General features: G+C 32.3%; 1 protein-coding gene across 1 annotated transcript; it reads left to right on the top strand.

The window, feature by feature from the left end:
- The first annotated feature begins 3,679 nt into the window (after positions 1-3,679).
- On the top strand, positions 3,680-6,048 carry LOC137622849 (uncharacterized). Its single transcript, XM_068353424.1, has one exon. The coding sequence runs from the start codon at positions 3,685-3,687 to the stop codon at positions 5,173-5,175; it is 1,491 nt and encodes a 496-aa protein (XP_068209525.1). The 5' UTR covers positions 3,680-3,684; the 3' UTR covers positions 5,176-6,048.
- Positions 6,049-11,579: the final 5,531 nt, after the last annotated feature.

Below are 11,579 nucleotides of genomic sequence, written 5' to 3' on the forward strand. Positions count from 1 at the left end.
TCATTGGGTACCTCAAAATTATATTAATAATACTGATATTAATAATATCAATAATAATAATGATAAAAATTATGATAAAAATTATAATATAATAATGATAATAATAATAATAATAATATAGTAATAAATAATAATAATATTGATGATAATAATGATAATATTAATAATAATAAATAATAATGATAATAAAAATGATGATAATAATAATAGTAATAATAATAATAATAAATGATAATAAGAAATAATGATACTGATGATGATAATAATAATAATAATAATAATAATAATAACAATAATAATAATGATAATAATAACAACAATAATAAAAACGATAATAATAAAAATAATAATAACAATAATAAATAATAATAATGATAATACTGATGATGATAATAATAATAATAATAATAACAACAATAATAATAACAATAATTATAATAATAATAACAAGGACAACAACAACAGTAATAATAATGATAATAATAATAATAATAATAATAATAATAATAATAAAGCAAAGAACTTGTTGAATGATGGTTTGATAGTGCAATGTATGTGAGGGTCTCGTCGTGTGGCTAATGATCCCCTCTGTGTAGATATATGAGAAATTTAGAATTTATAAAATGGCAGTTTTCTACAAACGACCTTCATGTATGATCCAGGAGGGGGTTAAAGGATGAATGTGGCAGTAACTAGCCTTGTTTTCTCTCCTGCAGTCATCCTGCCCTACATAACAATATTCAAACCTCACTGAGAAAGAAAAAAAATCGTCCCCCCCCCTCTCTCTCTCTCTCTCTCTCTCTCTCTCTCTCTCTCTCTCTCTCTCTCTCTCTCTCTCTCTCTCTCTCTCTTTCACTTTTGTCGCATCATTTTTTCTATGTCTCCTTAAATCAAGTTAGAGATATTTTGTCAGATCTCTCTCTCTCTCTCTCTCTCTCTCTCTCTCTATATATATATATATATATATATATATATATATATATATATATATATATATATATATGTGTGTGTGTGTGTGTGTGTGTGTGTGTGTGTGCTTATTTCTGGATAAATAAATTACTTTAAATCCTTAGCGAGCAATTCCTTTAATACGGATAAAAAAATCTTTGCATTTCGAATATATACAATTTGTCATTGTTTCAAGGAGTCATTTTAACTTTACAATACTCTAGTGTAACATCAACGAGTTTGATTGGAATTTACCTGTTCATCCAACACTATCCGTGTTTACCTGACATTCTGTGCTGTTTGCTCTCTCTCTCTCTCTCTCTCTCTCTCTCTCTCTCTCTCTCTCTCTCTCTCTCTCTCTCTCTCTCTCTCTCTCAGTGTTTGCATCAATAATTTTTCAGCTTCGGACACGTTTGGCGGAAGTAGCAGGTGATGGACTTTACTGCTTTTTTATTATTTTTCAGTTATTTTTATTCATAACTGCTTATAGATTTATACATACATCCTGGAACATACATACACACACACACATATATATACATACATATATATATACATATTTATATATATATATATGTATACATATATATTTTATATATATATATATATATATATATATATATATATATATATTTATATTTATACATATATATATATGTATATATATATATATATATATATATATATATATATATATATGTGTGTGTGTGTGTGTGTGTGAGCGCTCATTTATATATATATATATATATATAATATATATATATATATATATATATATATATATATATATATAAACATTCTCTATATGATCAATCATAACTCCTTTCATTTATCACCCTTCTAGGGAATTAAAGTTTTTTTTTTTTTTTGGGGGGGGGAATAAATGCAAGTAAAAAAAAAAAACACTTGGTAACTATCTTCATGAATTTTGGAGAGCACCGTAAAGAATAAATCTGTCACATGCATAGTAAAAAAAAAAAAAGAATAGAAAAAAAAATAAAAAATAAAAATTATATATCTGAAGTTCATCTCAAACGCCTATTGACGCAAAGGGCCTCATGTTTCAAGTTAGGGCCAAGATATCCAAACTATATTTCATAATTTCACTCGCCTCTTGCTGTAACTTCCCAATCTGATTCATTGTTCTCATACAAAATGAGTAATTATATAAGGAGAAAATATAGAAAATTAATATTATATAATGATATTCCCCTCAAGTTAATGTGTGAATAGTTTTCTATGATAATTCTAAGACAAAAAAAGTTTGTTTTTCCCCTACAAAGACTAATGGTATTAAGACATAGTTTCATATTTGAATAAGCAGTATCTACAAACGACTATTTAAGATATAGCAATAGATTCCTCAATTTCATCTGTTACGAAACAAAAATGTATTCTTCCTAAATACTTCCAATCAGTAGTGAGGAAACATCTGTAATAAACAGGTAAACATTAAGGATTCCCCCGTTTTCACATACACTATCTATCTATCAATTAAATTCACTAATCAAGTTACAAGTTGCAAAATTCAACTTGGTCCCCTTCTGAACCCTTGAGCAGCACCAAAGAGTAGGGTTGTCTTCGTGAGAGAAGTCGACGTTTACACGCTCTAGAACAGTGGTTCCCAACCTGGGGGAAATTTCCCTCTGGGGGGAAATTTGAAGCTTCCAGGGGGGAAATAATTACACTACCTACTAACTAAAACAAGCGGAAAATGTCCACATAGTACGTGCGGCAGTTTGTTGTTAGCCATTCAATTGTGATATGATCACATCATTTCTCACTGACATGATATTCAAGGGGAGAATTGGAATATCATACCCATTTCTGAGGCAGGTGAGTGGTCATGAGGGCTGGGCGGGGCATGAAGGGGGAAATCTGGATGGTCTAACTGTGTGCAGGGGGGAAATGAAAGAAAAAATGTTGGGAACCACTGCTCTAGAAGGATAAAATTACTGCCAGATCTGTGCTCAGATAAAATCTTTAACGTTTACAATTCTTCTTCTTTGTCTGCATCTTTTCCCACGAAGAAGAAGAATTGTAAACGTTATATATTCTATCTGAGCAAAGATCTGGCAGCAATTTTATCCTTCTAGAAGCGTTAAACGTCGACTTCTCTCACAAAGACGATCCTACTCTTGCTGGTATTCAATTCTTCCCGCATTTTTACTGCCAAACGAGGAATGTCCACCTACAAGAAAATTCTCAAAATTCTAATGGTCTCAATATTCACCTTAGAATGCTTCAAGGAGATAGTGTTCTATTTTTCCTTGAAATTCTGATGGCTATTTTTCCATTTTTCTATTTTGAACTATCTAACCTAGCTTATTATTATCATCCTTATTGTAAGGTAGTAAAATGTTTAATTTTGTTAATTTTGGTAATGTGTTGGTTTTAGTTAATAGCCCTAATTGTTGTTTGTTTTAACAATAACAGTAATAATGATAATAATCTGTCTATTCTTCTTTTAACTAAATTTTCATAGCTTGTTATGAAACAAAAATATATTGAAAATAACAGTAACAACTAATTACTATTATAATCAACAATAAATGTTCTCGTTATTACCATATGATATGTACAGAACTGTATATCTGTGTTTAGAGCAAAGAGCTATATGCAGTGAACTAGGGAACAAGATTTCAGGTGATCATATATATTAACAAGCTATTTTACTCCAGTCTTTATAACTACACTTTATATTAATGCAATATTTTTTTTTTTTTTACAGGAGGGATGGCTGAAAGCATCGTTTATCCACCTTTGTACTTGAACCAGGACGGTCTAGGCTTAAGATCCCGTCCATCTATTATGCCAGCAGCCATCAAGAACACCATTGATGCACAAAAAGAGACTCAACCTTTAGACTTCTCCACAAAGGGAAAGAAAATCTTACTGGCGCAGATCGACGGACACAGCAGTGAAAAAAATAACAACAAGCCTATTTGTGACCCTGTAATAGAACACACAAGTCGAAAGACTCCAACCAAAACTCAAGAAAGTAGTGCCCTACCAAATGCTGCACCAAATCCTGTGGATCCTAATATTTTTAAAGCTCCCTTTCACCTGGGAATGAGTCCCTCCTTCCCTCAGTACAATCATGCTTGCACAAGTCCTCTTCCAGGTCCTCCCAAACCGTCGCCAACGCCAGCAATGTCTGGTATCAATGCTCTTCTACTTGCCCAGTTGCAAGCTAATCCCCTACTACTGTCGACGTTACAATCTGCTCTTAATGCTAGTAGATTCACTGCACAGTTTGAGCCCTTCTTACCCTCGACAAGTCATGTACCTTCTCCAGCTAATTTCCAAATACCTGGTTCTCATCTGCATTCAGGTACCAATCCGACTAGCTTGCTTGGTTTAAATCCTTTGCCAGTTAATGGCTTAGGACCAAGAATGCTAGGCATGGAGAGCTTCAAAGAATCGAGCTTATTAGATCGAAGCCTCAGAAATGACAGTCTGGGGCCAGTTTTGGGCTCTGTTATTGGGTCTACCGGTAGTTCCATTGGAAGTGTCACCCCAATGGCAAGTCGAGCAGGAATTGTGGCTCCTACTACAAGCTTAAGAGATCTGATGGACCCCCCTACCAGTATCCTGACTTCCTCGCAGACTGAAGCAGCCATTAACGCAGAAAGTAACGAATCTTACATGAAGTTTCGTAAAAGAATGCTCGAGCAAGTAGGTGGCTCAAAGGCTCGGAGAATACGCCTCGATCAATCTGTACGCGAAAGAGACAATTCAAATAGTAGTGATATGATATTGGGAAACAATTCCGGCAAAACCAGTGAGATGAGCCCTGACCGTTGTGGAAGTTCAGTAAGTGGCACAACTGACAATAACTCTGAGCTTGAAGTCGTCGGTGAAGACAATTCAGATGAAGTTACTAAAGCTGTTGACTCCACATCTGAATTCAGAGCGAGCATGACCAGCGATGCTAGCAATGATGCCACTTGCAGCAACAGCAATGACAATGAAAGTGACGCTGGTAGCATGACGAAGCAAAGCTCCTCCCAGAGTACAGATGTTGTAAAAGACGAGGCTTATTGGGAACGACGCAGGAAGAACAATGAGGCTGCCAAAAGGTCTAGGGATGCGAGGCGAGCAAAGGAGGACGAAATAGCGATACGAGCGGCATTTTTGGAGCAAGAGAACATCAAGCTGAGAATAGAACTGTCTTCCTTGAAATCAGAAACGACGAAGTTGCGCTGTTTGCTGTACAACAGCTAGACACACGATAAGTTGCCCTATAAAAGTGCGTTGTGCTAATCCAGTGATACATAAATGCCTTCATAATTCCTATCATGCCTTCATTTTTAAACAATTAGTCGTTACTTGGCTCTGTTCATCTTCTTCAGCCAGAAGAAATCTATAAGTGACAGTATAACTGTTTCTATACATTATAATAAGTTCGGAGAATATAGTGGAAAGAGATCTAAAGGTATCTAGCAGAATCTGCTATTTTCACAGGGAGTTTGCAGTGGTGTTAAATGCAGTTCGAGTCTTCTAGGATGCCTATAGCCATAGGATTTGTCATTTTAGGCTACTCCAGGTCCTGGCTACTCTGAGGACTTATTCCTAGGTCCCTGATAATGTTGTCATTCATACGAGTTTATCTCTTGAAGTCTCCATTTGAAAATAAGGTTCAAGGTTCCTAAACTGTTATAGCAAGACTTGTCTCAAAGAACTTTATGGTTAAAATGGGAATTTGAAATATAAAAAAGAATTACTATAAAACCTAACCAGCCTAATCTGCCACCCCTAAAAATAAAAAAGGAAAATTTAAAAAATTATTTTTGAAAAATTATTTCTCGTACCTGATATACCAATATATATTTGTTTTTCTTGGTGATACTACGTTTTATTGTGTTGAAAATTTCCATATGATTGTTTGCCTTTGATAAACTACAATAGATTAAGCAGGCCTTATCACAGCACGGGTTCTTGCATATGGAAGAGAAGATACACAGATTATTACAAGTTTTTTAAATAGCGTTGTAAGATATTATGCTCTCTCAGGCACGAGTGGAACATGTTTTGCTTTCTGAGTACTTGTGTGTGATTTTAATTGAGAATTCAAAAGCAATGCTCGTTCGAGTATGTATTTATAATGCTATAAACAATAACGAGTGATTATTATTATTTTTTTTTTTGAGTGACAGATTGCATTTTCTCTTTGTAATAAAATACATAAAAATCAATAAAAAGTTTTCCATGAGTAATTTTAGTTTATCATCCTTAAATGAAAAAAAAATATATAATCTAGAGTTGCTTTATTATTATTATTATTATTATTATTATTATTATTATTATTATTATTATTATTATTATTATTATTATTACTAGCCAAGGTACAACCCTATTTGGAAAAGTAAGATGCTATAACACCAAGGGCTCCAACAGGGGAAAATAGCCCAGTGAGGTAAGAAAATAAGGAAATAAACGATATGAGAAAAAAATCAACAACAAAATATTTAAAAAACAGTAGCAACATCCCAACAGATATGTCATATGTAAACAATAAAAAGACTTATGTCAGCCTGTTCAACATAAAAACATTTGCTGCAAGTTTGAACTTTTGAAATTCTACTGATTCAACTACCCGATTAGGAAGATCATTCCATAACTTGATCACATTTCGTTGATTTTATCAACGTCTTTATTTAGATGGAAAAAAAAGTTACATGAAAATCCTCTTTGGATATTTTAATGAAAAATCCTTTTGAAAGTCTGATGAACTTTTGAATGAGCTACTTTAAAATTAAAAATAATATATATATAAGATTCCAGGCATGTGGATGTTGGATCGAAATGTGTAATTCAGACCTGAAGATGTACAGTATACTCAGTATACTATACATTATATAAAAGAATGTATATACCAGAGATAAGGACATGAATGCTATTATTATTATTATTATTATTATTATTATTATTATTATTATTACTATTATTATTGTTATTATTACCGTTATCATTATCATGACTATTACTTGCTAAGCTACAACCCTAGTTGGAAAAGCAGGATGCTATAAGCCCAGGGGCTCCAACAGGGAAAATACCCTAGTGAGGAAAGGAAAAAAGGAAAAATAAAATATCCTAAGAACAGTAACAACATTGCATAACTATTTCCTATATAAACTATAAAAACTTTAACAAAACAAGAGGAAGAGAAGTAAGATAGAATAGTGTGCCTAAGTGTACCCCCAAGCAAGAGAACTCTAATCCAAGACAGTGGAAGGCTATGGCACTATCCATGACTAGAGAACAATGGTTTGATTTTGTGGATACATATAACTCTGTGTATATCAAGGTACTATCAGACAAAAATGTGTGATAACCTGATATGAGATTTGTATATCAGATAATTGAATGCATATATGTATATATATGTGTGTATGTGTGTGTTTAACATGTATATATATATATATATATATATATATATATATATATATATATATGTATATATATACATATATATATATATGTATATATATACATATATATATATATGTATATATGTGTATATATATATATGTATATATGTATATATATACATATATATATATGTTTATATATACATATATATATATGTATATATATACATATATATATATGTATATATACATATATATGTGTACATATATACATATATATATATATATATATATATATATATATATATTTATATATATATTTATATATATATATATATATATATATATATATATATATATATATATTCATATAGGTGTCCGGTAAATTGCTCGAAATCAATTGCTCGAGAAATTATTCCCCGAACTATCAATTTCTCGAAAGACAGATTGCTCGTAAGCAAATGACTTGGAGCACTTTGTATTCAAGCAATTGAACTGGAAAAAGAGACAGATTTCTTGAAAATAAAACCAATTGTTTGGGTATGTAAATAATATAGACTAAAATTCATTAATCTATGTTTTTATAATTAAAACAAAAGCAAAAAACATTAATTTGTGACTAGAAATCATAGATTTACTTGTCTTTATGATTAAAAAGGAAAAAAAAAAACATTTATTCGCTACTGTATCAATGTGTAATATTGTAAGCAACACTTCTTAAATATTCTTCAACATCTCCCGTGCCATCATAGCTAAATATAATATATTCTAATCTTTGCACGCAGTCACGGTATTTTCTTCTTTCCAGGAACACTCACGCCTCACACCTTCTTTCCTTTATCACTTTTTACAAAACTTGAATCAATATTGATGGATCGAGGTTTCCAGAAATAATCATGAGAAAAAACTAAAACTAAAAAATAAGGTTTAGAAAAGAAAGTCATTAATTGGCTAAGATAAAGGTATCTAGGAATTAGTTCATTATGCATGTTGTATAAGATTTTTCATAACTCTGACCATCCTTTACATTCAGATTTCCCTGGACAATTCTATCCTGTTCGTAATACCAGGCAAGCAGTTAATTCTAATAGCCAGGCCTTCTCCATCATAAGACTCAATACTGGGCTTATAGCATCTTGCTTTTCCAATTAGGGTTGTAGCTTGGATAGTAATAATAATAATGATAATAATCGGATTTCGAATACTTTAAAGAATAAATACCAGCTTTCGAGCAATCTGACTTTCGAGGAATTGATAGTTCGAGAAATAATTTTTCGAGCAATTGATTTCGAGTATTTTGTTTTCGAACAATTGATTTCGAGCAATTTACCTGGAATCATATATATATATATATATATATATATATATATATATATATATATATATATATATATATATATATATATATATATATACAATATATATATATATATATATATATATATATATATATATATATATATATATATATATATATCAGTTTTCCCTGATTGTGAAAAAGTTGCATGTATCAAGCTTGTGTATAAAGGAAAAGGTGATGCAGACAATTTAAGTTCATATAGGCCAATATCAAATCTGTCATATTTTTCAAAAATTATTGAACCTGCTGTGCACGAACAAACCTGGAAATATCTGAAAAAAAATCTAATGCCATACCTGATTATCAATCTACATACAGAGAAAATTACTCCACAGAAACAACAGTGTTAGCGATAAAAAAATGACATAACAGAAATTATAACAAATGGCAAGTGTTGCATTCTTGTGATGCTTGATCTAAGTGCAGCATTTGATACTGTAGAACATACATATCTGATGGAAGACCTTAAAGCTGTGGGCATCGTACAATTTGCATACGACTGGTTTGTGAGTTATCTTGAAAACCGCAAAGTTAAAGTAGTAATATCAAATATTGAATCTGAGACAAGAAAACTAACCAAAGGGGTGCCTCAAGGCAGTGTACTAGGTCCTCTCCTGTTTGAAATTTACACGATTGAACTGGCAAATATACTTGAAACTCACAGAGTTAAGTTTAAAATATACGCTGATGATGCACAATTCTATTTCCCAATAGAATCAGTTGATGAAGCTAAAAGAAAGATACATGAAATAATGAATGACATTAAGGCTTGGATGTTAACAAAAAAGCTCAAACTCAATGAAGACAAAAGTGAATGTATTATTTTTGGAAATGAAAAAGACATAAAAAGAATTGAATGCTTCCAAAGAATTGAAATAGGTCAATCGATCATTGACCTAAAGAAATCTGTCAGGAATCTTGGAGTAATCATGGATGATAGACTGACAATGAACGAACATATAAATAATATGTTAAGAAATTGTAACTATCATATTAGAAACATAGCATTTATTAGTAAATACTTAGATGAAAAATCTATGGCCATACTCATTAATCACCACATATTTTCAAGAATTGATTACTGCAACTCACTATTCTATGGCTTACCAAATTATCAGCTGAAGAAAATTCAGAGAGTACAAAACAGAGCCGCTAGATTAATAAAAGGACTACACAATAGGGAAAGAGTTACCCCTGCACTAATTAAGTTACACTGGCTACCGGTAAAAGCGAGAATTGAATACAAGCTACTCTTACTAACGTTTAAGATACTGAACCAAAATGAACCAAAATATCTAAAATAATGCTTGAATAAACTAGAACTAGAAACAAATGATAACACAAGACACATGAGTGACAAACATAGGCTATCTGAACCAAGAACAAATAGTAAATTTGGTGAAAGGGCTTTTAGCTACTGTGCGTCTAGACATTATAATAAACTGCCAACTGAAATGAAGGACCTAAAGGGAGCAATTCAATTTAAGAAGAAACTAAAGACATTACTTTTCACAAGATCATATGATTTGGAAGATGCTACAATCAAAGAATTGTATAAGTTATAATGAAAATGTTTCGTTAGATGATTAATATGGACCCGCCCGAGAAGTAGTTCACTCGACTTCAGTGGAGGGTTGGATTTAAACCCTAAACAAGTAAGTAAATAAGTGTATGTGTGTTTGTATCAGCCGAGAATACAAGCACCAAATATAGGAACAGTTTATATATGACATAGAGATCACTATATTAGATACAAATATTATGAAAAATGACTAATGAAGCTTCGGTCGTACATATTAGTATCAATATTAGACAGCTATTTCATATAATACACAATACACAATAACAGTATTACTGACATAACGATTAGAAATTCATAGATCACCCGCTAGTGTGTTGATATCAGACATAGGTATGTGTAAATATCAACCCACGAGTGGCATTTAATACCGAATTCTATCTTGGGAATATACATCCACTTGGAATTCATTTTATGGTAACAGCTTCTGGCCGGGTGGAGATTCGAACCCCCACCTGTTCGGCTTGAAACCATGCCAACAGAGACTCTATGTGTATATCAGACGAGAAATCAGACACCAGACATGGATTTGCACCGAAGATATTGTGTGGATACCAGACATAGCTATGTGCATATTAAGCACGGGGATCTGGAGATCAGACATATAGGTTTCAGACATAATTACTCAACCTAAATAAGGGGCACATCAATGTTAATTTCAGACATAGGTATATATGTGTCTATAGGCAATGAAGATATTGTGTGAATATCAGACATAGCTATGTGCATATTAAGCACGGGGATCTGGAGATCAGACATATAGGTTTCAGACATAATTACTTATAGCCCAGCGGCATAGTAAGAAATATGAAACCAATTGTTCAAATTGTTCTAAAAGCACCAAAATTGGCACACATGTGGATTAATACATTCTGAACAATTTTGGATATGGAGGCATTCAAGATTCTCCCCGTAGCACATTTGGCGGCCATTTTTCAAAATGGCCGCTATTTACCGTTAGCGTCATTGAATATGTACCATAATTTGTCTTTTTGTGGATGCTAAAGGTGATAAGTGTGCTAGAGGTGATAAGTATTGTACAATTACACATACTTCTGTGCTTACCAAATAATTTGGCTACCATTTCACAAGAAAATGAATTTTACTTTGCAGCGGCAGCGTTGGTGGCAGTGACGGCGGCTGCAGTAATAGTATAGTGTTGATAGTCATGGTGCTTGTAGTAGTAACTTGTGGTAACATGGTGGTGTTTTGTGTCTTTGCAGGTGAGGCAGCAGCACCACCACCTGACATCAGAGACGCGTTGTTCCAGACTGCAGCCATGGCAAAGAAGTTCCAACTGGTCGATACTTTTGAGCAA

Source organism: Palaemon carinicauda, chromosome 29, assembly GCF_036898095.1.
Source record: "Palaemon carinicauda isolate YSFRI2023 chromosome 29, ASM3689809v2, whole genome shotgun sequence".
NCBI classification, from domain to species: Eukaryota; Metazoa; Arthropoda; class Malacostraca; order Decapoda; family Palaemonidae; genus Palaemon; species Palaemon carinicauda.